Source organism: Mesocricetus auratus, unplaced genomic scaffold (genome assembly GCF_017639785.1).
Source record: "Mesocricetus auratus isolate SY011 unplaced genomic scaffold, BCM_Maur_2.0 Super-Scaffold_100676, whole genome shotgun sequence".
NCBI lineage: Eukaryota > Metazoa > Chordata > Mammalia > Rodentia > Cricetidae > Mesocricetus > Mesocricetus auratus.
The window spans coordinates 27,682,477-27,709,821 of record NW_024429266.1 but is presented as its reverse complement, the minus strand read 5'-3'; the positions used below and the strand labels follow the sequence as shown (position 1 = coordinate 27,709,821).

The following is a 27,345-nucleotide window of genomic DNA, read 5'->3' as shown; positions in this document are numbered from 1 at the left end:
GCCAGGCCACATGCACGTTAAGTCCTCCTGCCCCAAGAGCTTTTATGTGGTGTTCAGTGGATGGCTGCTGCGTTTTACATTCCTACTGGTAAAGCGCAGAAGTTCCAGGTTTCTTCAAATTTATCTACAGTTGCTGTCTTGCTTTTTTTTAAATAGCCATCCTATTTTGTTAAGAGTCCTCTTACCTACATGAAAATGGTAATGACTGCTGTTACTCACTACTGATGTTGACAGTCTTTTGATGTGCTTATTTATTTGTATGTATATACAAATATGTGTGTATATTTTAGGTGGCTAAATAATTTGCTCATGTTTTGTAAGTGTGAGCATGGAGAGGCTTATGTAGTGGGTGTCTTTCTTTATCACTCTCCACCTTAATGTTTGAGATGGGATTTCTCAGTTAGCCTAGAACTCATCAATACAATTGGATGACCAACTGCTCAGTGGACTCCACCCACCTGTTTATGCTCCATGAGTCCTGGGGTTACAGATGTGCACAGCTGCACGCAGCATGCTGGGTGGGTGCTGGCAATGTGGACGTGGGTTCTCAGCTTGTGTGGTAGTGTTCTACAGACTGAGGCATCTCCCCAGCCTCTGCCCTCTTCTCACTGGGCAGGTGTTTTGGTTATTGAATTGGACATTTCTCAGATGTCTAATTCGTTCTTTTTTCTTCTAACTCTTAGAGCTACTAAGAGCTCCTAAATGCATGAATGTTTTAATCTTTAGTGAATTTTATTTATTCGTTTCTTCTGCTTTTATTGTTATACCCAAGAAATCACAGTCAAATCTGATGTCAGGAACATTTCCATTTTCTTCTAAGAAGTTTATATTATGAGAACAGAAAGGAAAAGGCAACAAAACAGCTATACATAGTAAAAGTCACATGGTTGAAGCCAAAGTACATTATTATGGAAGGAAAAAGGACTAAGCACGAGAAGGAAATACAGAAGTTTATTGTCACTGAAAGCTATAAACATGACTCAGATGAGTCAGACAAGAAATAGCAGGTTTGATACTAAAGTGTACTTTGATGGCCAGACTTGCCTTTTGAAGATTTCTCTGATAATTTTTAAAATTCATTATATTTTTTGATAACAGATTTTGGTGAATAATTAAAGACCAACAAAAGGTCATTTTATAATAAATTACACAATAATATATTACATTATATATGTCAATTAATGAACTACATTTTCCTTAGAAACTCATTTTCCATCATATTATCAAACTAGATACTCCTGTTGTACTGCATGTGTCAACATGAGTCAGTAATTAGGAACCTGTTTCCTTTAGGTTGTCTAACTGCAACCACGCAGAAGACAGAACACCTTGCAAAAACCAAACAGCATGGAACACCTTTGTTGAAGTATTTGTTGTAGCTCTAAAATGTTTTTTTTTAAAATTTTCCTAATATATTTGTTTAGAAGGATTAATCCCTTTACCTGGGTGTTTCTGAAGGCCTCTTTTATATCCCAAATGTGACCACAGAGGGAATGCAAATCCCTCTCTCCTGAACCCAACTATTACACTAGCAAAAATGCTCTATAAAAGAACGGGCCCCCACACTGAACACTGTTGCCATGCAGGGAAGCATATTAGGTCACAGGAAAGGATGGACATGGCCACATCCCACGCATGGTTGTAGTTGACCTGTTTTTGTTTTATGCACCAAAATGAAACCTGTTGTTTATATAAAATATATAACAAAGAATAATAATTTAGTGCCTAAAAGTTACAAAATCTGTTTTAGTTTTTTAGTACAAACACTGTGAATTCTCTGAGAAGTACTTTAAATATTTTTATATAGCTTCACTTTTTCTTACCCTGAGACATTTCTGAAGAAAAATAATCTGGAAACCAGTACATGAAATATCTTTGTGGATATATATTATATAAAGATGAATTGGTTTTATTACTAGCATCAAAGGAACCCCAGCTCCCAAATAACGAATTTTGGATACTAAGTACATCTTCAATACCTGACACATTAAAGTGCAATGAGTTCTCCCTTGCAATGATTGCAGCAATTGAAAGTTATATTTTCATATCTGGTATAGGGATGGAAACGTCCAATATTTTTCTTTGTAGTGAGTAATGTGGTTGGTGAAGATTCAGAAAATGGATTGTCCGGTGAGCTTTCTGTACAGGTAACTGGATCCAAAATACGTAGAACCTAAGCCAAAAGAAGTCATGTCAGATGTATGTAGCAGGCACTGTAAAGGTCTTCCCGTTTCACTGACACACAACTACCATCATTTTATTTATGGCACTATCATCAAAAATATTTGAATTTGAATTTATCCTTCTGCCAGAACACTATAAAGTCAGCAATAATGCCTAGTTATGACATTAGGCATTATTTTTATTTTAGTAACTATGAAATGAATACTCTTACACACACACACACACACACACAAAACAGAAAAATGAAGCTAACTACAGTCTACTTTTAAAATTTAGCTTTTAAACCTTTTATTATTATGGAACTTAGTTAAATCTTAGATGACAAGCAAAGACAAGGAACAATGGTGCTTTAAACTTTGCGAGGAAAAGAATGGTTTCTAAGTATGGCATATGATATGACATTATGGGTCTTTAAATTGAAAAATACAACGCTAAGGGAATTCAATAGGAGACTGAGATATGGCGGGAAGTCTAGACTTTAGCCTTCAGATGACAGGGGTAGATTTTCGGCCTTGCAGAGATCCTGCAACACATCATGAAGGGAAGAAATGGGTGGGCATTAAAGCAGACAAAGGAAGAACAGAGACGAAGTTACTGCATTTATTTCTGAAAGGACGGCTCCTGAAGATGGGGTTGGGAGGTCATGAGGCATGCAAAGAGAAAGGGCTGCCGGTCTTGTTACATGAGGGAATGTGGCAGGGTAAAGATCAGAAGAACGAGCTGATCTAGACCAGGCCTGGAGCACACCCAACGTGTCACAATGAAGCAGAAGGCAGGACAGTGAGGTTATTCACAGAAACCAAGGCAAGAGAAGTGTTCCGTGAATGAAGGAAAAGCCAGCTGCACTAAAGATACTGACAGCAGCAGAGTACACAGAGACATACTCTCACCTCACAGCGAAGACACAGGAGGAAAGAACAAACAAGGCTTTGAGTAGTTTACTTTTTAGGCACTAATCCTTTCAGTAAGTAGCTGAGCACCTACTATGTGCAACATCATACCAGCCCATGAGGAAACACAGTAAGACAATATTTTCTGGCCTTTAAGGGATTTAGAGGATCAGACAACAACAACATGCTACAAGAGCTGTAGGTGATAGGCACACAGAGGACACTGAAAGCCTGGACAGTAAGAAAGGTGACAGGAAATCGTTTAGGCAGGTGGCAGAGCAGGCATAGAAGAAGCTGTGAGAGAAACGGTCTGTCTGTGAAATGAGAAGTGAGTGATGCTACCAGAAGAGGAATGGAACCTTGGAAGTGAATTCTGAGAAGGGGGATGGAAGGAAAGATTATGATGAGCCTTCTATGCTCTAAGAAAGAATTTAGTCTGGAGGAAGGAGTAGGAGCTGTTTGATGACTGTATTGACATCTGTAAGACAACTCTCTGACAACAGAGGATAAAACACTGAGTGACATGTAAGTACATGTATGTACGCATTTTCCAAGACTCTTGGCTATGATGGAAGGTAGTTTTCTGCTTAGAATACAGTAGTAGTACCATTAGGAAATTTAAGGATCAGAGGAGGAATCTGCTCGAAGACCACAAGCTTGTTAACACGGAAAACAAATTGAGGCTCTACATTTCAAAATTTCCAATGCCAAAGAAGCACAACACACAGTTTTCAGTAAGGGGCCAACAAAAGTCTCACAGCCCATCAAACTCACTGCACAGCTCAGGAAGAGCAAACAGGTTACCTTTTCTGCCATTTTCTCAGCTGGGGTACTGAAGAAGTCCACTGCTGCTGGAATCTGTTTTTGATTATTAATGCCAATGTTTCCCAGAAGATGAGCATGCACAGCCTCGGCCAGCTTGTGGTTGGCAAGTGCTAGGCCTGCTGTGCTGTGGGGCTGTGTGTTAGGGAAGTGCGTCTGGTCCCTTCCCCACTGTAAGGAGACCAAGAGTTCCTCCAACAACCTGCACAGAACACATGTGAGCAAGAAACGCTGATGAAGACAAAATATCAGAAGCAGCAAAAGGAAAGAAGTGAGCAGCGTATTTCAGCAGTCATTTAACATCTCTGCTCAGAGCTCAAGTTTCAGGCTATCTGGTCACATAGTTATAGGGCAGAAGACACTGGCTAATCTACTGCTACATTGTTACATGGAAATCATGAAAACAAGTAGCACAGTTTAATTACATTTGGTTGTTGATGTCTGTATGCTAACTCAATCTCTAATATCTGGAGTTAACTCTACTCTTTTCTATATGGTTGGATTTGATCCACTAATACTTTATAAGGATTTTTACATCCATGTTCGTTAAAGATAGCAAGTCTACCAGTTGTTGCTTATGTCTCTAGTTTGTTATTACAATGTTCGCCCCCCCCCATGGTTTGGAAACTGTTCTCTTTTCTTCTATGCTCTAGAAGAACTTGTGTACAATTGTGTTTCTTTCTTCCTTAGATGTTTGATAGCATTCAGTGGATCCGTCCATTTAGGCTAGACTTTGGTTCACTCAGTTTTTAACCACAGCTTCAACTGCTTTAATGGGTGAGGGCTAGTTTCTTAAGTATCTATTTTTTTGACTGATTTTAAAATTATTTGTGTGTGTCACGCGTTTGTACATGAGTGCAGGTGCCTACAAAACCCAGAAGAGGGAGTCAGATCTCCTGGAGCTTAAGTTACAAGTAATTGTAAGCTGCCCAGCATGGTGTCAAAAACCAAACTCAGGTCCTCTGCAAAGGCAGCACACATTCTAACCCGCGGAACTATCTCCAGCCCTCCTACACCTGTTTTTAAGTAGTCTCTGGAAATATGTTTTAAGCTTCTCTAAATCACTGACTTGATTGGCTACAGGTATCAATAATATTCCCTTATTATCTTTGCTTGTCTTAATCCATTGCGTACAGGTTTTCATCCCCAATACTTCACATGCACTGCCTTTCCTCGGTTGAGTGGCTAGAATTTATTTTTTACTTACATTCTTCTCTCCTATAATACAACCTGACTGCAGCTTTCCCTCCCTCTACTCCTCTCAGTTCCACCACCACCACCTCCCCTCTTCCCCAGATTCACTGCTCCTCCGTTTCCCTCCAGAAAAGAGCAGGCCTCCCTGATATCAACAGACATGGCATAACAAGATACAGAAAGACTAGGCACAAACCCTCACATCAGAGCTGAATGGGGGAACCCGGTATGAGGAAAAGGTTCCAAGGGCAGCCAAAGAGTCAGAGACACACCCACTCCCACAAAAGCACCAAGCTAAACAACCACAGCATGTATGCAGAGGACCTAGCTCAGATGCATGCAGGCTCTGTGATTGCAACTGTTCAGGGATGTATATTTCTCAAGTTTATCTTTTTTAAAAAAGTGTTATCAAAAATTGTTTCAGCTATTATCATTAGTATTCATTCTTTCTCTCTTCTGATTAATTTGCTTTTGTATTTCTTGGAGTAGTAACTTAAATTACCTATGAGACTGCTCTTACTTTGCCAAATAAACCTGCCTTTTTATCTCTTTAAAGACAGGATCTTACTAGATAGCCCAGACTGGCCTGGAATTCAGGTACTTGGGCCTCAGCCTCCTGGGTGTGGGATTACAGGTATACACCATCACAGCCAGCCTGAAGCAAGCATTTCCCTTGAAACATTGCCTTAATTGCCTCTAACAAATTTCTATACTTTAATATATTTTGCTTTACTCTTCTAATTTCCCATATAATTACATAAAAGTACAAAAGTACAAGGACCTCTTAAGAAACACTGCTAATGTGTTTATTTATTATTATTATTTTTAAAGATTTCAGCCTGTTAGTTCTGGAATGTAAAGATATGCAGACATATTCTAATACTGTAAAAAGACTTCAACAATCTCTCCTGTGGGAGCAACAGGTACGTCACTTGGCTTCTACCCAAACTACACAAAGTCACCATAACCATACCCAGCAAAGACTTTTAAATGCAGAAACACCCTCATTCACAGAGCTAATGATTCTTTTTCCTGGTAGGAATGTAAGATGCAGCACCATCCTTCCTGTTTTTAGGCTCCTCCCTTTCAGGGCATCTATTTTAAAGTGTGACTTACAGTATACAGTCAGTATGTTAGAAAATGTGGGCAGACTGAAACCAACAATCCAACGAAACCTTTCACAACAGCGAAACCTGCAGGAGATGACAGGAGAGTTCAGGATGTGAACAAGAGCCATACTTCTGAGTAGAGATCATTTCCTGGCGAAACTGCTCCCGTTCACTCAGGAGATCCTGTATGGCGCTCTGGGCATCTCGGTTTTGACGCTGTAAAACTACTCTGAAGTTCGTTAATTCATCTGCCATTACCCTGAAAAAGATGAAATATAACACTCAGTTCCCCCACAACACCACAGCACACAGAAGTTAATCTACTGCTACTCTGTGATTGTCAGTTTCAAAAGCTAACGACAGGATTTAAGATGCTTGCCCTGCCTTGCAGTGCTAGCATTTTTAACTAAGAACACTTTAACATGCAGAGCTTCTGAAGCAGCATCAGTTGATGAGTTCTTAACTTTTTTTACAGTGACTTGAATTTACACCAATATTACTCTAAATTCATCAGTTTAATATTAAACGTACACTTCTAACTGTAAAAAATTGAAAGGAAAAGAAAAAGTAAATTATTTTTCTCACTACTCAATTGTACTTTCAAAAAATACTGAAAACTTTCTAGAAAACAAAGTAGTCTTCCCCCTGACAAGCAGGCTCAGTCTCCTTTTACATAGCCAATAAAGTTTCTTATTTTTCCAAAAAATAAGTTAAACATATTTCAATATATAGAATATGTTTACTAGGAGGAAAATTTATTATGAAGTTTTCTACACCTTGCATTATTTTTCACTATAAGAACCTTTCTAGTACTCAACTACTAGAAAATATCATAGAAACACTGCATGAAGAAATACTACTCTATAATTTATTCACAATCAGAGGTTCTTTACAGCCTGGAGACCTTAGGTATTTTGAGAGAAATCTCCAGATGACTTGTTTTAAGTCAGCAGTTATTAAACATATGTAACAAGAGTCCTTTTTTTTGGTTTTACGACACAGGGTTTCTCTGTATTGTTTTGGAGGCTGTTGGTCCAGCTTGGCCTCGAACTCACAGAGATCCGCCTGCCTCTGCCTCCCGAGTGCTGGGATTAAAGGCGTGTGCCACCACTGCCCGGCTAGTTACTAAACATGTGAAATTCTGCTGCTGCACATGGTGTCCTGGGTAATTTACTGTAACCTGACATGAGTTAGTTTTCTGACAAGAGGGAACCACAACTGAGAAGATGCTTCCATAAGACTAGCCTGTAAACAAGCCTGTGGGGGCATTTCTTTGATTGATGACTGTGGGTGGTGTCACCTTGGGCAGGTGATCCTGGAGGTATAAGAAAACAGGCTGAGAAAGCCACGAGGAGCAAGTCAACAGGCAGCATACATCCTCGGCACTTTGAGTTCCTGCCCTGACTTCTCTCAGCAATGGAGTGTGACCTGAGAGATGTAAGCTCAAACAAACCTTTCCTCCCCAAGATGCTTTTGGTCATGCTGTTTCATCACAGCAGCAGAACCCTAAGACAGACACACAGTGTCTACAACATGTTCCTATTAAGGCAAACGCTGAGTGGAGGAGGAACAAATGGACAAAGAACCAACAGAATTTCCCAAGGACCAGCATGTTCAGAGGCCTGTAGCCTTGTAGCTTTTTACATGTGTGAGAGTTGCCTCATCATATATGGCATAAAATGAAACAATTTAAACGAAACACTTCTCTGTTTATACACAGGGAAAAGGGAGTTGAAATGCTCTTTGCATGGGTGAAAGAACCATGAAAACAGAGCATGTTGGGAGGAGAACACTGTCCTCGGAAGTGGAAAGGAGGTTGCTTTCTGCAGGTAAAAGGGGGAGGGTCTACATCTGCCTTTTGTGATTGCAATATTCACATATTTGATATTGCAGCTGTGTTTGTTCCTGTAACAAGAGTGAGCTTTAGAGTAAAGGGGAACATGTATCACCTCTCTAAGAGACTGTGTGGCACTCTGACAACCTTTAGTCAGACAGAAAAAACAACAGAGAAGCAAACACTATTTACAACAGAAAAAGACCTGCTTGCGAGGAACTTGCTCCTCCACACGTCACACTGTATTGACATCCGTTCCAGCTGTTCAGAAAGCTGGGCTGTGCTTCTACCTAGTGCTTCGTTTTCTAAGATGAGCTGGTTCTTCTCCCGGGCTAGACGTTCAAAGTGATACTGTGGGTCATCTCCAACAGAAGCCACCAGCAACTTTTTTAACTCACGATTTATCTAGGATAAAAGACAATAAGCTTAAAGAAATGTCACTGACTTGATTGTAACAAAATTATGACAGAGAATCTACTTCTGTGTCCTTTGGAGACTATTCCAATGTGTTCATTTCTGTCTTTTATTTTATTATTATTATTCCTGAGATGCCTGTTTATTTTCTAATGAGAGAAAGAAGGGGGTAGATACAAATTGGGGGGGGAGGAGAGGAGGAACTAAGAGGAGTAGAGAGAGGGAAAACTACAATCAGGGTATATTATGTGAAAAAGAAATCTATTCCCAATAAAAGGAAAAAAATTAAGAAAAGAAAAATACCAGAAATAAGATAAAATTAACCTATATAGATAATTATGCAGTTATATCTGGCAAAAATACTTGGAATGAATTCTTTAACAAGGACTGCTAATTTGTCAATGGCAAAGACGGACTTGGTCAGTTATGAATGTAATCGCTCCTCCACTTCTGCCATGTCTAGATTCTGAGTTCCCAACATAAATGTTTTCTAGAGGCCCTTCAGTAGAATGAGAAATTAAAGAGGAAGCATTTCAGAGAAATGACAACCCATGACAAATGATGTTTCTGAGGAAACGCACTTTTCTAGCATGGAATTAAAAGGTCCAGAGGTAGACTGGAGCTCACTGAAGCTATCGGCTGTGCTTACCTCTGTCTGTACTCGGAGCTGGTTTGAAAGGCCTTCTTTGTCCTGAAGTAGCCTCCTTTCAGAATTTTTGAGTTTTTCTAAAACCTTCTTCGTCTCTGAGAGTTCCTTCCTGGGGTCTGTGACTACCTCTGGCTGAGGGTGGACTTCTTCTCGGTGATAGCCTAGAGACTTAAGCTTCGCATTTTTGCTGGGGATATCATGAGTGATGGCAGCTTTGGGAACAAATATCCTTACAGCTTCCACTTCCACGGCTTTGCCAGTAAGAACCTTGCCGAGCTGGAGGACTCCTGGGCTGTCCGAGGGAGCTTTCTTATGTGGACTCTGAAGGACATGTTGATTTATGGGCTGGACTTCAGAGGTGACTTCAACAGACTTAGGGGGCTCCTCTGTTTCCATTCCATCTCCTGCTCCTCGGATTGGGGCCGAAGTGAGGATGCCTAAGGAGGAAGTCAAGCCAAGGACAATTTGCCAAAAGACATGACAAGATGCCAAGACTACTTGTTATACAGCAGTTTGGAAGAGTCCAAACTGAAATACTCCGTTCTGCAGGGAAGCTCTGTTAGCCAGAAGGTAAGCGACTCAAAACAGCTTGAGGAAGCCCCTGAAAATGGCCACTCACTAGGCCCCTCCACTCCAATAGTAACTGTCTTGTTTCTAGTATTTAAGAATGTAGAATCACATATTAACTGTAAGTTAACAAAAATAACAATAAATTCACCACTAAGGTTACACCTTTCTAGCCCACTGAGGTTGGCCAATAAGAAGCAGGTATGATACTTTGGTTATTAAATGCTGTTATGTAAAGGGAAAATTTAAGTAAAGGAACTTCAAACAATAGGGATTCAAGGACATATCACAAAATTTGTTAAAAGGTAAAGAAACAATGTGTATTTGACAGATAATTCTTTTCAAACAAAATATTCAAAATTCCAGTTAAGAATTTCAGCCAACTTTCAATTCCAATTTACTCTTAACTTCAAACTGTTCTACTTACTTACGAACTCATGACTATCAGAAACAACTCATCGGATCTTGTTATCATGAAGCTGAGCAGACAGAGCCTGGGTTTGCATTTTCTTACCTTTCATATTTTCTTACCATTCTATTTTTCTCAGTGACACACATAGAAACCTTTATTACATATGTACTAGGCCATGCAGGACATATTCATGAGTAATTACATCCTTCAAGTTCTCAGACAAAAACCTATGGTATCAACTCTGTAATTCTGAATAATGATGAATAAAGCAAAGCCTCAATCCTTGTTCTCCATTCCTTGAAGGGTAGCACCAGCATCCCTGTATTATCCCTTCCCTTACACCTGTGATCATGCATAATCAATTCAAACAGATTTAAGGCTTATGTTTTCATACTGGCTTTCCATAGACTGGTGAAATGTGAAAAAACAGCAAAATTGCTAGTCTAACACTATATAGGGACTGGCAAACTTTTTCGTTAAAAGGCCAGAGAGGAAATATTTTAGGCTTCTGGGATGATGACATAAAACTGAAGGCAGTCTCTAGGTACTTATATGAGAAGACAAAGCCAAATTTTTAATGATGAAAGAAACTTTGGCTAAGTAGATAATGAGAAAAACAGAATTCATTTTTATTCAGGATAACAATTGACTTATAGGGAATTCAGTTAGTGTTTATAATCATTAAATGGCCACAATTTACCAACTTTTGTTTTAGATTATGGAAGGAAAAAAGAGCATGATTTAGAGGCCATCGCTGAACAAATACTTCCCTTACTAATGACAGTGTAAATCTATGAGAGCAGTACTTCAAATACTTCTGAGCCAAGATAATACTAAGTTCCCATGGCAGTTTGTGGTACAACCTCAGGCCAGTCATGGATTTCACCTCCTTCTGTCACTTGGAGCTTGGAGCACTATAGTATTTCAAAAAAAATTTTTCTCTTCCAACTAGACTGTTGGAAGCTACTTCAGTTACAATATCTCTTACCATCTCGTCTCACCAGCTAAAGAAATGTTCTTGGTATAAAAAAGAAAAGTAAGTGCTTAGTTAATGAAGTTTATTAACCTATCAACGCACACAAAACCTTTAGAGAAAAACTTTAAAAACCAACTTGGCTTTCTCCTCCACATTAAATTCTCACTTCCATTATATTCTAGTCTGACTGACTCGGAACCACACGTAAATTAAAACAATAAAATAGCTAAACTGGGGGTGTCACTTGGTAAATATTACGACAATATTCTTTTTTGGGAGGTGGGGGATAGCTGGGATTGAAGCTAGGTCCTAATGCATGGCAAACAAGCAGACTACCATAGAGTTGCATTACAGCCCTCTTTTTACATTTTTATTTTGAGACAGGATCTTACTAGGTTGCTCAGACTAGTCTTGAACTGACTCTGTAGCCCCAAAAAGATTGGAATTTGTGATCCTCCTGTTTCAGCTGCCCAAGTGGCTGGAATTACAAGCCTGGACTACCAGGCCAAGCTTTAATGTTCTTTTAAATGTCACCATTATCACTTAGTAAATTTTACTTATTACACTGCAAAAGGTATGCTATAGACAATCAGCTTCATGTTTATGAAGGTGATATCCAGACCTTTCCTCTATAGACTCTGTATAAACAGTTGCCTGGTCAAATGTGTATGTGCACTCATGTATGATGCATATCCTCTGGAGTTTCACAGTACACACCGGTGCTCTAACAGCACTGAAAAGTGCTACAACCAGTTCAACCTGACATTTCCAAACCCATTTGCTCATAGTATCATTTTCACCCAATCTTTAGACACTATAGAATTAAAGTCAGATAACGTTTTAGGATTTGCAACTATTTAAATGTCTAAGACCTTACAATCTGGTTACTAAACTAACTGTAATAACTATATTTTAAATGTAGAAAATCTGTAATTTTAATTGTTTATTTTAGGTTTGTCTTTGAGATGACCCCCTAGTAGCAACAATCCACCCCTCCTACATGGCAGTGCTGGTCACACATTTCTCTTCTGAGGCAGTTAAAGAAAACACAGACAAAACTGACAACATCAAATATAGGCATTCCTTTTCTTGGGCCATGTAGCACAAACATATTTTTTCATTAACAGCAGTTACGATATAGTAAGAATAGAACCAACAGTTGTATTACCTGCCTTACTCAAGATAAAATGAAATGATGTAAAAATGCTTTTAACTCCAATCTTTATTACAAACAATAAAAGTAATTTAATTACCCAGGAGTCTTTCACAGCAAAGTTTAATATGTAATTGTAACATCACATTTAGTTTTTGTTTTTGGCCAAGTGTTTTAGTTGTTTCCACAATAGCTATCATTAAATTGCTCTTATTTGCCATTTATTCCCAGTCTATTATTTCCACCAGCCTTCCACCTGCTTATTCTAATGCTATACAAGTCTTTCAGCAATGCAGTATTTTGCTGTACCAATAAATTAGATGCAGTTATCTATTAGCATGACCTTTGCCTCCTGTTTCCTCCTATTTCACCCTCTAGAAATCTGCTACCTATGAAGTTCCCTTTTGGAGAACTGTTGCTGGCTCAGAGTATACGAATTCAGGAGTTTACGTTGGGATATGCTTGGACTCTCACCTATATGTAAATGGGAGTGGACTGTAGGGTCTGAATTACAAGAAATGTGATCTAGGATAGTGACAGATATGCAAATTGTTTCTATTAAGTAAGCAGTTACTGACGTTCTGAGAACAGAAGAGGCAGAAGGTTTAAAAATATTGATATTGGGGTGGAGACTGCTCAGTGGTAAGAGCACTTGCTGCTCTTTCGGAGGTCCAGGGTTTGATTCTCAGCCCCCGCAAGATGGTTTACAATCATCCATAACTCCAGTTCCAGGGAATCTGATGCCCCCCTCTTTTGGGCTGTGTATATCAAGGACACTTGTGGTGCACATGTATCCACACAGGTAAAACATGCATACACACACATATGAAAAAGAAATCGTAAAAGACAAAATAGGGAGGAGACTGAAGATGAGACAAGATACAACTAGAGCAGCACTGTACGAGGATTTTCTTCGATGCTGGAGATGTAACAGCAAACTGGCACATTTGTTATTGTGCAGCTTGGTCTGCAGATAGTTGGTAATTTAAAGAAATGTTAATTTAAATCCCAACTTCAATGTGGTTACTACATTAGACAGCAAAGAGCTACAAATGTATGCTGGAAATAAAGCTGGCATCATGAAAGTCATGGAAGGATTTCAAAAGATGGAGTATGATCAATGGTGCATTAAGCATTACAGAGGCAAAGCAAAGTGGAACTCAAAAGTCACTACTGTATACCCCAAGCACTATGGCTAGAGCAGAACCCCAGACTTTCATTATGTTAAAGTTCTAGCCCCTATGAGACCAATGTTTGCAAACACTACCTTTGTAAATAGATAAACCCAGTCAGGATCCACTATCACTGACATGAAGAGACCTCAAACACAAATAATTCTCAAGGAAGCTGTACCACTTAGTCACCCTTCATATCATGATAAATTTCATGTTCTTAAAAAAAAAAAAAGACTGGGCATGTCTTCAATCCCAGCACTTGGGAGGGGCAGGTGGATCTCTGTGAGTTCCAGGCCATCGCGTTCCAGGATAGCCAGGGCTACACAGAGAAATTCTGTCTCGAACTGCCCCCTGCCACCTCCCCCAAAAGAAAACCCAAATCAAAATCCAAACCAATTATCATCAAAACAGGAACACTTACCTTTGGTTTCCAAGGTTTTAATGGTAGCCATTTTTGGGTTTTGTAACTACCGAAAATGCACTCCAAGACTTTCACCAAAGGCCTAGAAATGTATACATATTAAAGAATTAAACCAATACCAAGATACTCAATCAGTGCCTCTACTTTAAATGTTATATTTTAATTGTTTCTGCCTTTAGTACCCACACATTTAGAAACGGGGCCATTCTTCACTATCTCCTTTTGACAGGCCTAGGTTTATGGATTATTCTCTAGACTGTAGAGGCTTCACCACACTCCCTCAAAGACGACTGCTCCCAGTTTTACAAACGACTAAGAGCACGGTCCAACTTCCCCAACATCACAAATCCTTGCTCTGGGAACAAATCCCAGGACTCCACCCCGGAGCAAACCGAGATCAAAACGTCAGAACAATCTTTAAACCCCGCACGGAATTCCGCCGAGCTCCGACCCGACCCACCGCGTCTGTCTCGCAAGCCGGCTCCAGGACGTCCCTCTGACACCCGTCCTTCAGTGTTCCCCGCACAGCCTCTCCACTCATAAACTGCTCCGGGACGCCGACCCGCCCAGGCCTTCCGCACGGACACCTAACTGCTGGCTCACTCGAACCACTTCCTATTACTCAGGGTCTCGTTTCCGGAATGCTCTTTTCACCGACAGTCCGTGCAGTGTTTAAAAATGTAGAAACACGGAGTGGGCCATGGATCGGCTCAAAGACTGAAAAGTGGAATGATGTGTACTTTAAAAAAAAAAAAAAGTAGCAATCTGTAAAGCGAGCCGTATATAAGCTTAAACTTCCGGGTCACTAACAACCAAACGGAAGTGGATTTGTTGGAAGGGAGATGGAGGCGTCGCGTTGCCCCGGGCGATGAGGTAAAGGGTGGGTCTTTGCGAGAATGGGAGGGGCCTGATTACTACCAGCCAATGGAAACGAAGTGGCCCCGAGGCGGCGTTGGATAGGGTCTGGAGGAAGGCGGGGCTAGTGTTGCCAGAGTAACCGGACCATTGGTGGTGTTGTCTTCCTGTCGAAAGATAACTATTTCCTGTGCTGAGATCCACAACCTATGGTGAGTATTTCAGGAGCCGCGAAGAAAGGCTCCTGGGCCCTGGTTACGGAGCCCCAAGTCTTTGGGCGGTTGGGCACTTAGAGGCGACCCCATGGCTTCCTTCTTCACCTCATTATCTCGCTGCACGCAGTTCCTTCTGTCCCTGCTCTCCCTTTTTTCTTGCAGCACCCTAACTTCCACGAAACCTGAACCTAGAGTAATGTAACAGAAAGGGGAAAGATTTGAAACATAAGAGCATCCGATGGGAATTATTTCGAATAAGCGATTTATAAGCTTGCATTGTTCATCTTTTTGCATTTTTCAGTCGTGCACCCTCATACCGACGAGGTGGTGTCTCAACACTAGCAAGATCTGAATCTCCCTAAATACTGGAGTCTGTTCTCACAAGTGGTCGAGTGCTGCCTTGCATCTCCTACCAGGACCGTTCAATAATAGATGTCTGCTGGCTCGGCTTCTAGTTTATTGCATACTTTCCAGGTCTCTGTGTTTTAGCAGGTATGTCTTCCAAGATTACTTGGAGAGCTTCTAGACTTCACCACTATAAATTGTGACTGAATAGGAATGGGGCTTGACAATTTGTTTTTTAAATAAGCCTTTAGATGATTTTAATTCACCCCCTGCTTCACTTCTCAGAGTTCTATTTAACTCATCTTCAGTCTTCTCAACACTTGAGGATGGTGGACTGGACATAGCAAAATATTGCCTTCACGTGGGTATAGCTATGACTTAGCAAGAGACACCCCCACATCTCATTGCTGTTCAGCAGTCCTTTTCGTTACCTAATCCATCCCTCTTTCCTGTGGAGACTTCTTCAAACCTATACTTCACAAACCCTATCCCTCTTCATCTTTTCTCCTTTCTAGACACTTGGCAGAATCTAATAGGCAATGTGTTCAGTATCAGATCCCAGCTAATCAATGCTTTTGTCCATTCTGTAGCCATGCATTTCCACTTTACAGAAGGGAGTGGTGGGAGATCACTCACCTGCTTTTGCTCTTGATTTCACTTGCTGCCATCTGTGGTGCCCATCTACGCCACAGAATAGCATTTGATCTGTTTTGTGTGTGTGTGGTGTGTATACTGATTATTATGTAAAGTTCATTTCTCACTGTGAGTCATGAGCCGTGAAAAATCAAAACATGGTGTACTTTGAAGAGTAATATACTTTAGGGTAGAAAAGTGGAACTCTCCAGGCATGCAGATTTATTTTTTTCCTCTTTAATCTAGGGATGGTGCTCTTACTATTTGTCTGAGAAGCAGTGAGATGTTTTTAGAGGAAGGGAAGCTATATGTTCCTTCTGTGTGTGTGTGCAGTCTAGTCACAGGCAGATGGATGTGTTGTTGTATGTGGCAAAGGTTAAGGGTCTCTGTGAGGACTAGGTTGTTCACTTTGCTGTGTGCCTTTCTCATTACTCCAATTGAACTATATAACCAGTGTTGGAGGGTAGCTCACATGATGAAGTTGTCTTGCAACCCTGATGACCCAAAATGCACATAGAAAAAAAGCTAGACATGCTGGCATGTGCTTGTAATCCCAGCACTGGAAAGGCAGAGACAGGTGAGCTGGTTAGGCAGCCTACCCTACTTGGTTAAGTTCCAGGACTGTCAAAAAACAAGCCTGACTTTTATCCGTGGGACCCACATACTGGAGAAGAGAACCAACTCTCTTAAGTTGTCCTGTGACTTCTACACATGTGCTCTGATATATAAACACATTCACTACAAATAAGTATTAAAATAGTATTTTAAAAGGTGGGTGGTACCTGAGTAATGCTACCCAAGGATATCTTGTCTTCCATGCACATATGCATACATGTTATTGTGTACCCATATATAAACACACAATTTTTCCTAGGCCAGCCAGACTCCTATAGTGAGACTCTGTCTATACACACACACACACACACACACACACACACACACACACACACACACACACACCCCAGAGAGTTTACACACAGGAACAGACACACACACAGATACAAAAAGAGAGTCTACACACAGAGACAGAGAGAGAAGAGAAAGAGAGAGTCTACACAGAGGGAGAGACAGACAGAGACAGAGAGGAGAGAAAGAGAGAATCTACAGAGAGAGACAGAGAGACAGACAGAGAGAGACAGAGAGGAGAGAAAGAATCTACAGAGAGAGAGAGAGACAGACAGACAGACAGACAGAGAGAGAGAGAGAGACAGAAAGGAGAGAAAGAGAGTCTATACATATAACACACCGAGAGAGACACACACAGAGACAGGGAGAGGAGAGTCTACATACAGAGACAGACATACCTACAGACACACAGAGAGAGGAAAGAGAGAGTACACACAGAGACACACTCCCCCACACACACCCACACACAGACAGAGAGGAGAGAAAGAGAGTCTACACACATAGACACAAACACAGAGAGGAGAGAAAGTCTACACACAGAAACAGACACACAGAGACGGAGAGGAGAGAATGAGAGAGTCTCAACATACAGTCTACACACACACACAGAGAGAGAGAGAGAGAGAGAGAGAGAGAGAGAGAGAGAGAGAGAGAGAGAGAGAGAGGAAAGAAAGAAGAAATTAAGTAGCTTGAAGTTATGACAATATGACATGTGTTCAAGAAAGGTCTTCACAAAGATGTGATTTTCAAACTGAGATTTTAGTAATAGAAAAGAGGTGGATCTGGGGGGTGGATCTAGAATGTTCCATTCTGAACAGAGGCATAGTTAGTGCATAGGTACATTAGAGAAGGTGGACAAAGAGAGGATTGCAGAAGGTGGGTAGGAACCCAAAATACTGAAATACTGGACCTTGGAAAGAATTTTAGATTTTATTTTAGATACACTAGCATAATGTGTCATATATTTTGTCTATTCCATCATAATTTTTTGTTTGTTTTTTTATATTGGCTCTACCTTTGAACTTCAACCATATTAGTTTGAGCTAACAGTGACTTTTTCTCTATCTGTAACACTATTGAAATTTTCTGGAAAATATTTTTCTTCTCTTCCCTTTGGAGATCAGAGTGCTACTTTCTGTAATTGCTGTTTGATGACTTGGTTGTCCTTTTCTGGCTGCTTTTGGTGTGGTGAGTGTGAGCAGTGGGTATTGAGGTGTAGTTTTCTCAGAGGCTCTTCTGCTGCTTTTCTTGATGGTGTAGCAGCAAACGACTTATATATTGTCCAGAAATATCCTTTACTTTCAATGAGTTAAACCTCCATTGATTTCTGCAAACATTGTCTAAATGACTTCATTTCTAGAAACGGGCTATTTTAAGATCTTCTGTTAGTCAGATGTGAGACATCACAGCCACTAAAATGTATCATTCACCCCATGCTTATTTCTGTTTCTTACACTTGCCTATTAAGTTGATATTGTTATCTCTACTGACTGACTCATCTTGCATTCTATTTAAGGCACACTTCTTTATTCTTTATATGTGCTTCTCTATGCCTCTTGCCTCTGTAATGACTGTAGACCTCTCTGATGTTTGTAAATTTAATTTAATCCTTGTCTATAGACAATATATTCAGATTAAACATACATATGTATATATATATGTATGTATATATATATGTTATGTATAAAACAGCTTCTGCTGTAGAAATATGGAAAACTATTGTATACAATCACTTATTATGATGAAACACCCTAGGCACATATTTCATGTGCATTTTTAAGATATTGATATGTTGCCAAATTACCCCCAGAAAAGTTTCACCAATTTGTACTCTGCTAGCAGAATGCCAGGGTTCCTGTTTCTCTAACACTCAGAACTGGCCTTTTCACTCATTACATACATACATCTATCATTACAGACATACATCTATCGTTAGATACATACATCTATCATTACAGACATACATCTATCGTTACATACATACATCTATCATTAAGAAGGCCTCTTGCTTTTCTTAGAGCACTGAGAAAGATCACAAATTGCTGCATGTTGTATAAATGAAAGTAACTTAATATTTTCCTGTAATATTTCTCTGTAATTGTTTTCCCATATCTCTCATAAGGTGTTAAAATTTGCAATGTATTGTCTGTTTATAATGAAGAAGCTGAAAGCTGGCTTAAAAGCCCTCTACTCATGCAAAGTTATATATCCCTCCCCTTCCTGGCTAGCTGTTTAGAAGAAGCAGCTTGGTGCAGGCCCTGATGCAGAGCTAGAGCTGAGGTTTCCCAATCTTTACTGCAGTCCTGGTTTCAGCAGCTACCAGCCAGGCATTTGGGATCATTTGGGGCTGTTGTTTTCTCATTCATAAAATCAGAAAGCTACTTCTTACTCAGATTACCTTAAGGCACTTTTATGAGGATCAAATAGTGAATGTTTATAATAATTCATAAACTGTAACGTATTATCCATATGAAATATATTGTTTTCATAATAATCAGATTACTCCCTAATGTGAAGATAGTTGGGAGAAATGGAAAGAGATTAAAATCTAGAACGAACTTCAGAAATAACCATTTGAAGTTAATAGTATTCTTGTATACTTTTACTCTTGAGAAATTTACTTTTTTTGTATATTAAGTTTATTTTTCTTCAAGTTGTCTTATACATTCATTTTCTTGATGGAAGCAATTAGAGGCCTAATTGCTCTTCTGAGAAGTAGGAGGACTTGATCCTGAGTTCAGTTTTAAGAGCCCACATGATCCAGTAGATGGCCACACACCCATTAGTCTGTGGGTGCCACAAATTGGACTTGGTGTGCTACTAAAAGAAAAAGAATCTGAAGTTGAGAAGGCATGGGGAGATGGGGAGTGCATCTGGGAGGGGTTAGAGGGAAGAATGAATATGATCAATATTCATTGTATGAAATTCTCCTAGAATTAATAAAAATATATTTTAAAAGAACTTGTTTGGCTGCTGAGTGTTGGTGGCAATACACACCTTTAATCCCAGCACTTGGGAGGCAGAGGCAGGCAGATCTCTAGGTTTGAGGCCAGCTAGATCTACATAGTGAGTTGCAGGACAGCCAGGACTACAGGAAAAAACCAGACCCCCTCCCCCCCAAAAAAGAACCCATTTGGTTTTGGGGGATGAGCAGCTAACATGGCTGATGTATTTAATCAGGCATTTCTCCTGATGTGTGGATTTCTACTCAGTTTAAATGGATTAATTGTGAATATTGTTTCTGTAGCTTGTAGTTCTTTTTGATTTTAAGTGACATTTGATCATGAAAATATAATTAGAGCATTCAGACCTCATCAGTTCCTTGATGTTTGGGCTCAGAAATATGGCTTTGAAAAAATTAAAATCCCTCCATTCTGTGGCAAGTTAAGCTCTATTGTTTGTGTTAATCTTTTTGTTAAGCAACTTACTGCATTTTACCGTGTGCATCTAAATTTTTAAAAAATAATTATAGTTCTTTAATATCTGAATACTTTTCATAATTGTTTTATGCAAAGAGTATGGCTTCTTTAGAGCTATTATGAGCTTTATGATTTTTTTGTTGTTGATTTTCAATATCCTTTGTGCACATGTCACTGAACTAGAAAATGAGCTTGGAACAGTTCACTAGAAATGAACACTGGGCGTAGGCTCCTGAGCTCCCTGCTTTCCTTTTGAATCTTTGCAGTGTAACACACTCATGGCATACAAAGATAAGACTAACTTTGTGTGTGTGTGTGTGTGTGTGTGTGTGTGTGTGTGTGTGTGTGTGTGTGTAACAGTTCTCGCTGTCCTGGAACTTGCTTTGTAGAATAGGCTAGCATTGAACTCACTGAGATCTGCCTGCCTCTGCCTTCTGAGTGCTTGGATGAAAGGTGTGTGCCGCTGCCACCACCTGACTTAGACTTTTGAAAAGCAGAAATAATTCAGATCGCTGTCTTTAAGGAGCTCACAGACTGAGTCTTATTTTAACAGAAGACTAAAATAAAAGAGACTTCCAATTTTCTTGTTTGTAAAATAAGATTGATAAAAACATTAGCCTCATTATAAGATATTGTTACAGTTCAATGATATGATGCTTACCCTAATGCTTTATATACTGTAAGCATATTAATCTTAACTGCTATTGCTGCTGTTTATCTTATTAAATTTGTTTTTGATGATTTCATATATATGTATATATTGATTTCTGAGTATTGTCATGTTCACCCTTTTTTATCTCCCTCCTACCACAATTAGTAGCCATCCTAGGCCCCTTTCTACATTCATGTATTTTTGTTTTGGCTTGCGAACCACTGTGTTGATCAAGAGCCATCTGTGTGACTATGAATTTGTAACTATCCATTAGAGCTTGATGGGCTCATCAGTGGGTAAATAGCTGAAGGTAACATCTGGCTTTCCCCCAGAATTTATCAGTAGACCATAGTTCGCCAGTGAGAAGTAGGGCCACTTTGGGCCTCTACCTCATCTGGTTTTGCTATTTGACAGGCCCAGTCTATTGAAGCCCATTTGGATGTGAGATAATGATTTCATTGACTATCATACCCATAACAGTGTTTCATAGCACTTCTCACTGTATTTGGGCTTTTACATTTTTTCTGCCCCATTTAGCTAGTCTTAAAGGAGGTGGTATGAATGTCCCATTTAGGGTGGAGCACTTTACTGTCACTTATTTTTAGTGTCTTAAGCAGCCATACATCTCTGCATTCACCAGTGTTCATTACAAGAGATATTTCTCTGATTAAGAATGAGAGTAGCATTTGTCTATCGGTATACATATAAGTATTTAAAAGACAACTTGGCACTCAGTGTAGCTAACCAACAGTAAAAAGTCCTCCTCCTCTGTCATGGGTTAACTGGGTTTACAGTACCAGACATGAATTCCCTCTTGGCCGGTAGGCCTGGAAACTAATCAGAGTACTTGGTTGCCACCATGATGGTTGTGTCATTGTAGTGACGAGCACATCTTGCCTAGCCGGTTGGTATTTTGTTCACAGGGTCGTCATTGATGGTCACTGATGCCTTTTCTTCCCCAGCAGCCTGCATTGCATCCTCTGGCACGATGAAAGCTGGTCAGCAGGGAAGAAGCTTACAGCCTGGTTCCAGTTTGGTTTCTCTGTATCTTACACCCAAGGTGTGTGGTGTCTTCAGCAATAGTTTTATCAACTAATTCTGATGGACAATCAAGAGGAATGACAAGAGCCTGTATTGTGTAGGGGGCATCTCTCTGATCAACGACATAAAAGGAAGTATCCCATATTTGGCATGAGATTTTTGTTTAGTAATCTATGGCTGTTAGACACAAGTTTCTACTGTTTTGTTATTGACAAGTATTAAGAGAATTTTCCAAAACTGAGGAGAACAGAGGAGAGACTAATCACTGTGACATGATGTTAACTGTTTGTTATGGCCTTTTTCCAGTGATGGAGGTCAAACCCAGCACCTTGTACTTGCTAGGCAAGCTCTCTGCTACTGAACTAAATTCCCAACCAAGAAATGTTCATTAAAAATCGCAAAATTAGCTAACTTTATAGCTTTTCTGTGTTATTTTTGTTCAGTGAGTGTTATACTGTCTAACATATGAATATGTATAAGTCCAAAATGAAACTTGACTCATTTTAATGCCAACATCAGTTCCCTAAATTTGCCAGCAGGCATTTGGAGGCAGTAGGAAGCCATGTCATTATGGTTCATTGCTAGAGTTTAGCTTTATTACCTGTAGAATTAAGTGCATAACAGATTTGCTTTCTCTCTTCTCTATTAAGTTTATCTCATTGACTCCTTTTCCATGAGTTGTGAGTATAAAAATACAGACTTTATTAGAAAGTACATTTGTCTATCATCTATATGTATATATTATCTCTATATAAATATACTGATTTTTTTGAGACAGAGTTTGTGTTTCTTAGATTTGCATTTGTTCCAGCCACCCTAGCTTTCCCCTTTACCTGCAATGCTCCTTTTTCCCCTTCATGCCTGCGCTCAAATGGCACCTCATCAGGAGGTGGGACTTCCTGTCCATTCTTTCTAGAGCAGCAGCCTCTCCATCCTGCCTCCTTCTTCTTTTTTTTTTTCCATTTTAGTGCCTGATTAAAAAACATTACAAAGCTGCAGGTTTCTCAAAAAATAATGATAGTGTTTGGAATTTAAAATTTTTTCTCTTTTATGATAACAAGTAACCCCCAGCATCTCTGGAGGTCTCTACTATATGTACAGAGAAGATAATTCTGCACTGTTGGGGGCCAGAAAGGATGAACATTCTAAGGATGCCGTGAAAAGGTAGTTGGGCAGAAAAGAAATTGATTTCCTAGGCATACCCTTGTTAGTCATTTGCCACAGAACTGTTTTTTTTTTTTTTTTTTTGTCAAGGCCTACCCAGTACTGTGGATAAATCTAGAATTCTAGATCAAAAGGAGTGAATATTTTTTTCTGAGAGAAGTCTGGCTTTATTCATGCCCAATCACAGTTAGATTTCTACTATGTGATGCTCACTGTTCTAGACAACCGCTAAACCCTTAAGGAACTAAAAAGGCTAGGTTTGTAGAGATATGCAATTTTATACAAAAAGTGTATGATATGATATGGTATGATAAGAAGTATTGCTAATTATGGAAAATGAAATTATTTATAAGGCTGTGGAGTGAGGACTATAGAAAGAACTGGTCAATGGATAATCATGGCAGCCCCTTTACATTGAGTTGAGTGAAATGGTGTAGCATCCTTTAGGATCCCTAGAAGGAGAATGGGCTAGACAGAGAGAATTGTCTGTGTAAAGACCTTGGGGTAGCAACTTTATGTGGACTGAGCAGGTTGTATGTATATGTTTAAGAGCACACACACACACACACACACACACACACACACACACACACACACACACGTATAGCGCTAACTAAAGAAAAAGAGGCCATGAATTTGAAAGAGAGTGAGGTGGGTGGCCCACAGGAGGAGGATTCACAGAGGAAAGGGAGGGGAAAAATGATGTAGTTATAATGTCAAAAATAAAGACATTAAAAGTAAAAAGATGATACGGTGGGTGAGAGAGTTTATCTAGGATCCAGTCAGGCCACTCAGACCGAGTGAACAGTGAGGAACAGGCTGGTAGCAGGAGTGGAGAGGGCTGCAACTGGAGAAGTAAACCCAGTGTGGCGTGGTGTGGTAGTGCTTTAGAGTTGAGAGACTGAGCTTTTATAATTCCAGCCATTCTGGAACCCGGATTGTCACCTAATGGTTAGTAGACTGTGAGCTCCAAAGTGTGACTAGCAGCAGGCCCATAAAAAAGTGTGAAGGGGGTGGGAGAGATGGCTTATCGCTTAAGAGCACTGGCTGCCCTAACAGATGACCCGGGTTCACTTCCCAGCACCCACATGGCAGCTAACAACCTGTAAGTCCAGTTCCAGGGCATCAGACTCCCCCTTCTGGGCTCCACAGACCCTACATGCAAATGTTACAGAGACATACATCATATAGGCAAGACACCCATAGACATTAAATAAATAAATAAAATCTCAAAAACTGTATGTAGGCACATCGATGAAATTGACTGATAATTTTAAAAAACCTGTTCATGATCCGCTAATCTAGTCTATCCACAAGTTTAAAGATAAATTCAGCTGCGGCACACTTAAAGGCAGTACGTCTTCTGCCGCATTGCAGCATTTCTACTTGCTTGTGGTGAGCACGGCTGTGTGTATGCTCAGCTGACCCCACACTGGATTAGTTCTAGTTTCTCCATGAAGGAAGGAGTTAAAATCTTTAGTCAGCCACAAATAAATGAATGAATGAATGAATAAGTAAACCATCCGAGCAACACTGTATGGTCTCAGCATGTTGCATTTATATATATATATATTGTGTGTGTGTATTTAATTATAATTAAAGAAAAATAGGTCATGAATTTGAAGGGTGGAATGTGAGAGGGTGAAGTGACGTTTTTTTTTTTTTTTTTTGGTTTTACGAGACAGGGTTTCTCTGTATTGTTTTAGAGGCTGTCAGTCCAGCCTGGCCTCGAACTCACAGAGATCAGCCTCCCGAGTGCTGGGATTAAAGGCGTGCACCACCACCGCCCAGCAAAGTTACTTAATTATATTTTAATTGGTTTTAAAAAGAAGCTTTAGTCAGTGCAGTGCCAGCAAGTATCCACTTCAGCTGTTTTACTGTCCCATTCTCTCCTGCTCTAGCTCCCCTTTTAATTCCTCTTTTATTTTTAATATCCTGTGTCTAGAGGTAAGAAAGATATCCAGAGTGAAAAGATGAGAGAGGGAGAGGAATAGACATCAAAAGTCCAGAAGAGAAAACGAGAAGCTTCGGATCTGAGAAAGAAATAGAGGTGTCTGCCCCTGCCGGTGACTTTAGTTAGCCCCTGCCCTTTCTAGCATGCATGAGGCTCCCGGGAGGTCCTCGCATTTCCAACCACATGCACTGGGAACTTCCTTGTGCATTCTGCCTCCTGGCTGCCAGAGGGCTGAGAAGAGCTCTGTAGCTAGGTCACTCTTAGTGTCTGTGTGCCTGGGTTGACTCATGGATCTCTTTGCTTAAAAGACTATCCTAATAACTGTCTCTGTTTTTATAGCTACAAATAAAAAAATCCACATCTTAAAAAGTTTTAATTAAAAGTTACAAAATTTAGCCGGATGGCACCTGTAATGCCAGCACTTGGAAGGTAGAGGCAGGTGTTCTCAGTGAGTTTGAGGCCAACCAAGGCTGTTTCACAGGGAAACCATGTCTCTAAAACAAAACAAAAATATGATTAATACAAGAGCTGAAAAAAATTATTGTACACACCTGAACACATACACACACACACTCACTGTAGACCTAATCTTTTTAATCTCATGAGAAAGTTATTCCTGAAATAGCTAATTCAATTTTTTAGTTGTTTTATCTCATATATTTAATTTAGGTGTCATTCCTCTTCCATGACATATAATGTTTGAACCTGATAATTGTATCAGTGGCTTAAAAAACAAGGCTTCAACTTGCTTGAGGATGATTAGGTCCCTTTTTAATGTACAGGGTTAGAATCGTTGACCTGAGCTGGAATGAAGAGGATATATTAAACCCAAAAGACAAACTGCTTTGACTCATGATGTTAAGGTCAGAGTTATTGTCTGTGGGCTGTTGAAGGCTGACATGTGTTCATAGCTCTTCGTGTAATAACTGTCCTGGTGCTGGGTGTGGTGGTGTACACCTTTAGTCCCAGCACTAAGGAGCCAGAGGCAGGTGGATCTCTGTGAGTTCCAAGCCACCCTGGTCTACAGAGTGAGTTCCAGGACATCCAGAGCTGTTACATAGAGAAACCCTGCCTAGGAAAACAAAATCCAAAAACCCAAGAATTTCCTGGGGTTTGTGAACACTCATGGTGAAACAGCTCCACAGTGACAAGGTCTGGGTTGAAGGTTTCTGTTTTGTTTTGTTTTTTGTTCTGTTTTTATCTTAGAGCTATGCCATAGTCAGGGCCAAGATGTTTAACTTCTTTTTCTTGAATTCTAAGGACTGACTCTCTTCAGCTTCCATGTAGCTGTAAAAAAACGCTTCAACTTTGTTCTTGAAAACCTTCAATTTCTAGACGATATGAGTGACACACAGTTCTTTTTATAAAAAGTCATGATTAACATGGTGCTGATTGAGTAGGCGCTTTGCAAACTCATTAAGAGTTAGCTCATAATGGAAGGACTGACTTGATGAATGCACCAGATATGGTGACATGTAACCATAGTGAACACTAGGTGGCGCTCCTCCACTATGAGATGATATCCTTTCTGGCTCCTATTCCGTGTTTATTAGTTTTAGTTATATTTGCATGCCATTCAGATGCCACCCTTGTAGAAATCAGGAGTGCATGCCTCCACAGATTGTCTCGTGAAGTGAAAGATAAACTTGTCTTCTCAAATTAAAAAAAGAAACAATATATACAATGAATTCTGTTGGATTAAACTTGAAAATGGCATTTTTGAAATCTGTTATGCTACCAAAAAGCTTGACTTACTAAAACAATGAGCAAGGCTTTAACATAAAATAATATCAGTTATATGAGACAATATAGGCAAATGCATGGAAGAAAATACTATACTAATCCGAGCCTCTTCAGTAGACCTGGTGATGAGGGTTACTAACACTTGCTGGTCTCCATAGGCCCTGGTCACTGTATAGAAGGATGTTCATGCGTACAGCCAGCTGATCCAGCTTACCATAGACACACCATTTTCACCAGCAATGGCCCTTCACCTCTCTATTGCTCCTGACAGAAGTGCAAATAGAGTCGGCCGTGGCTCGGGCCGAGTGGTGATAGTTGCAGTATACACAGGTCTGAATGCACTTTTGGTTTCTGCAGCACTTGGCACAGAGAACAGAGGAAAACACACAAACCCAGCAGCTGTCTGCTTTGCCAGCTCTGTCCTCCTTTGTCGCTGCACCGAGGACGGTTCGGCGCTGTGCGCCTTTACAGCGGGCACTGCTTGCCCTACACTTCCCAGCCCTGTGCTGAGGAGAACACAGCCTTTCTAGTGCACAGACTTTAAACGCTTTAGCCAGTGACGCTGCTTGCCTATGCCATTGACCCCTAGAGGGAGAAACGAATGAGAGTGTGTTCCAG

General features: G+C 40.1%; 2 protein-coding genes across 8 annotated transcripts in view; one reads left to right on the top strand and one right to left on the bottom strand.

Moving 5' to 3' along the window:
* Positions 1-933: 933 nt before the first annotated feature.
* On the bottom strand, positions 934-14,593 carry Blzf1 (basic leucine zipper nuclear factor 1). 2 transcript variants are annotated; one of them, XM_005071372.4, is made up of 7 exons: positions 14,261-14,593; positions 13,801-13,882; positions 9,097-9,533; positions 8,239-8,438; positions 6,330-6,458; positions 3,879-4,098; positions 934-2,173 (listed from the first exon to the last, which is right to left on the bottom strand). In XM_005071372.4, exons 2-7 carry the CDS (start codon positions 13,829-13,831, stop codon positions 1,988-1,990), a joined length of 1,203 nt encoding a protein of 400 aa, XP_005071429.1. In that variant the 5' UTR covers positions 13,832-13,882; positions 14,261-14,593; the 3' UTR covers positions 934-1,987. The 2 variants fall into 2 exon arrangements, with proteins under 2 accessions (XP_005071429.1, XP_040593317.1); XM_040737383.1 differs by lacking the exons at positions 13,801-13,882; positions 14,261-14,593 and adding an exon at positions 10,091-10,165.
* A 166-nt stretch (positions 14,594-14,759) lies between these two features.
* The window catches only part of Nme7 (NME/NM23 family member 7), a 126,490-nt gene continuing 113,904 nt past the window's right edge, over positions 14,760-27,345 (top strand). Inside the window, exons 1-3 of one of the 6 annotated variants that reach the window (XM_021227931.2) lie at positions 14,760-14,867; positions 15,172-15,362; positions 21,791-21,885. In XM_021227931.2, coding sequence (XP_021083590.1) covers positions 21,814-21,885 — 72 coding nt within the window. In that variant the 5' untranslated portion in view covers positions 14,760-14,867; positions 15,172-15,362; positions 21,791-21,813. Of the gene's footprint in view, positions 14,868-15,171; positions 15,363-21,748; positions 21,886-27,345 lie in introns of those variants that run through there. The other 5 variants (XM_013114304.3, XM_021227930.2, XM_021227932.2 and 2 more) reach the window with 5 other exon arrangements.

What these genes read in the sequence shown, in the direction of transcription:
- Blzf1 (XM_005071372.4), bottom strand. Translation starts at nt 13,831, where the DNA reads ATGGCTACCATTAAAACCTTGGAAACCAAAG. An exon ending in TAAAACCTTGGAAACCAAAG is followed by an intron (nt 9,534 to 13,800) that starts GTAAGTGTTCCT and finishes CTTCCTCCTTAG; the next exon opens with GCATCCTCACTTCGGCCCCA. An exon ending in AGCAAGTTCCTCGCAAGCAG is followed by an intron (nt 6,459 to 8,238) that starts GTCTTTTTCTGT and finishes CATCTTTTTCAG; the next exon opens with GGTAATGGCAGATGAATTAA.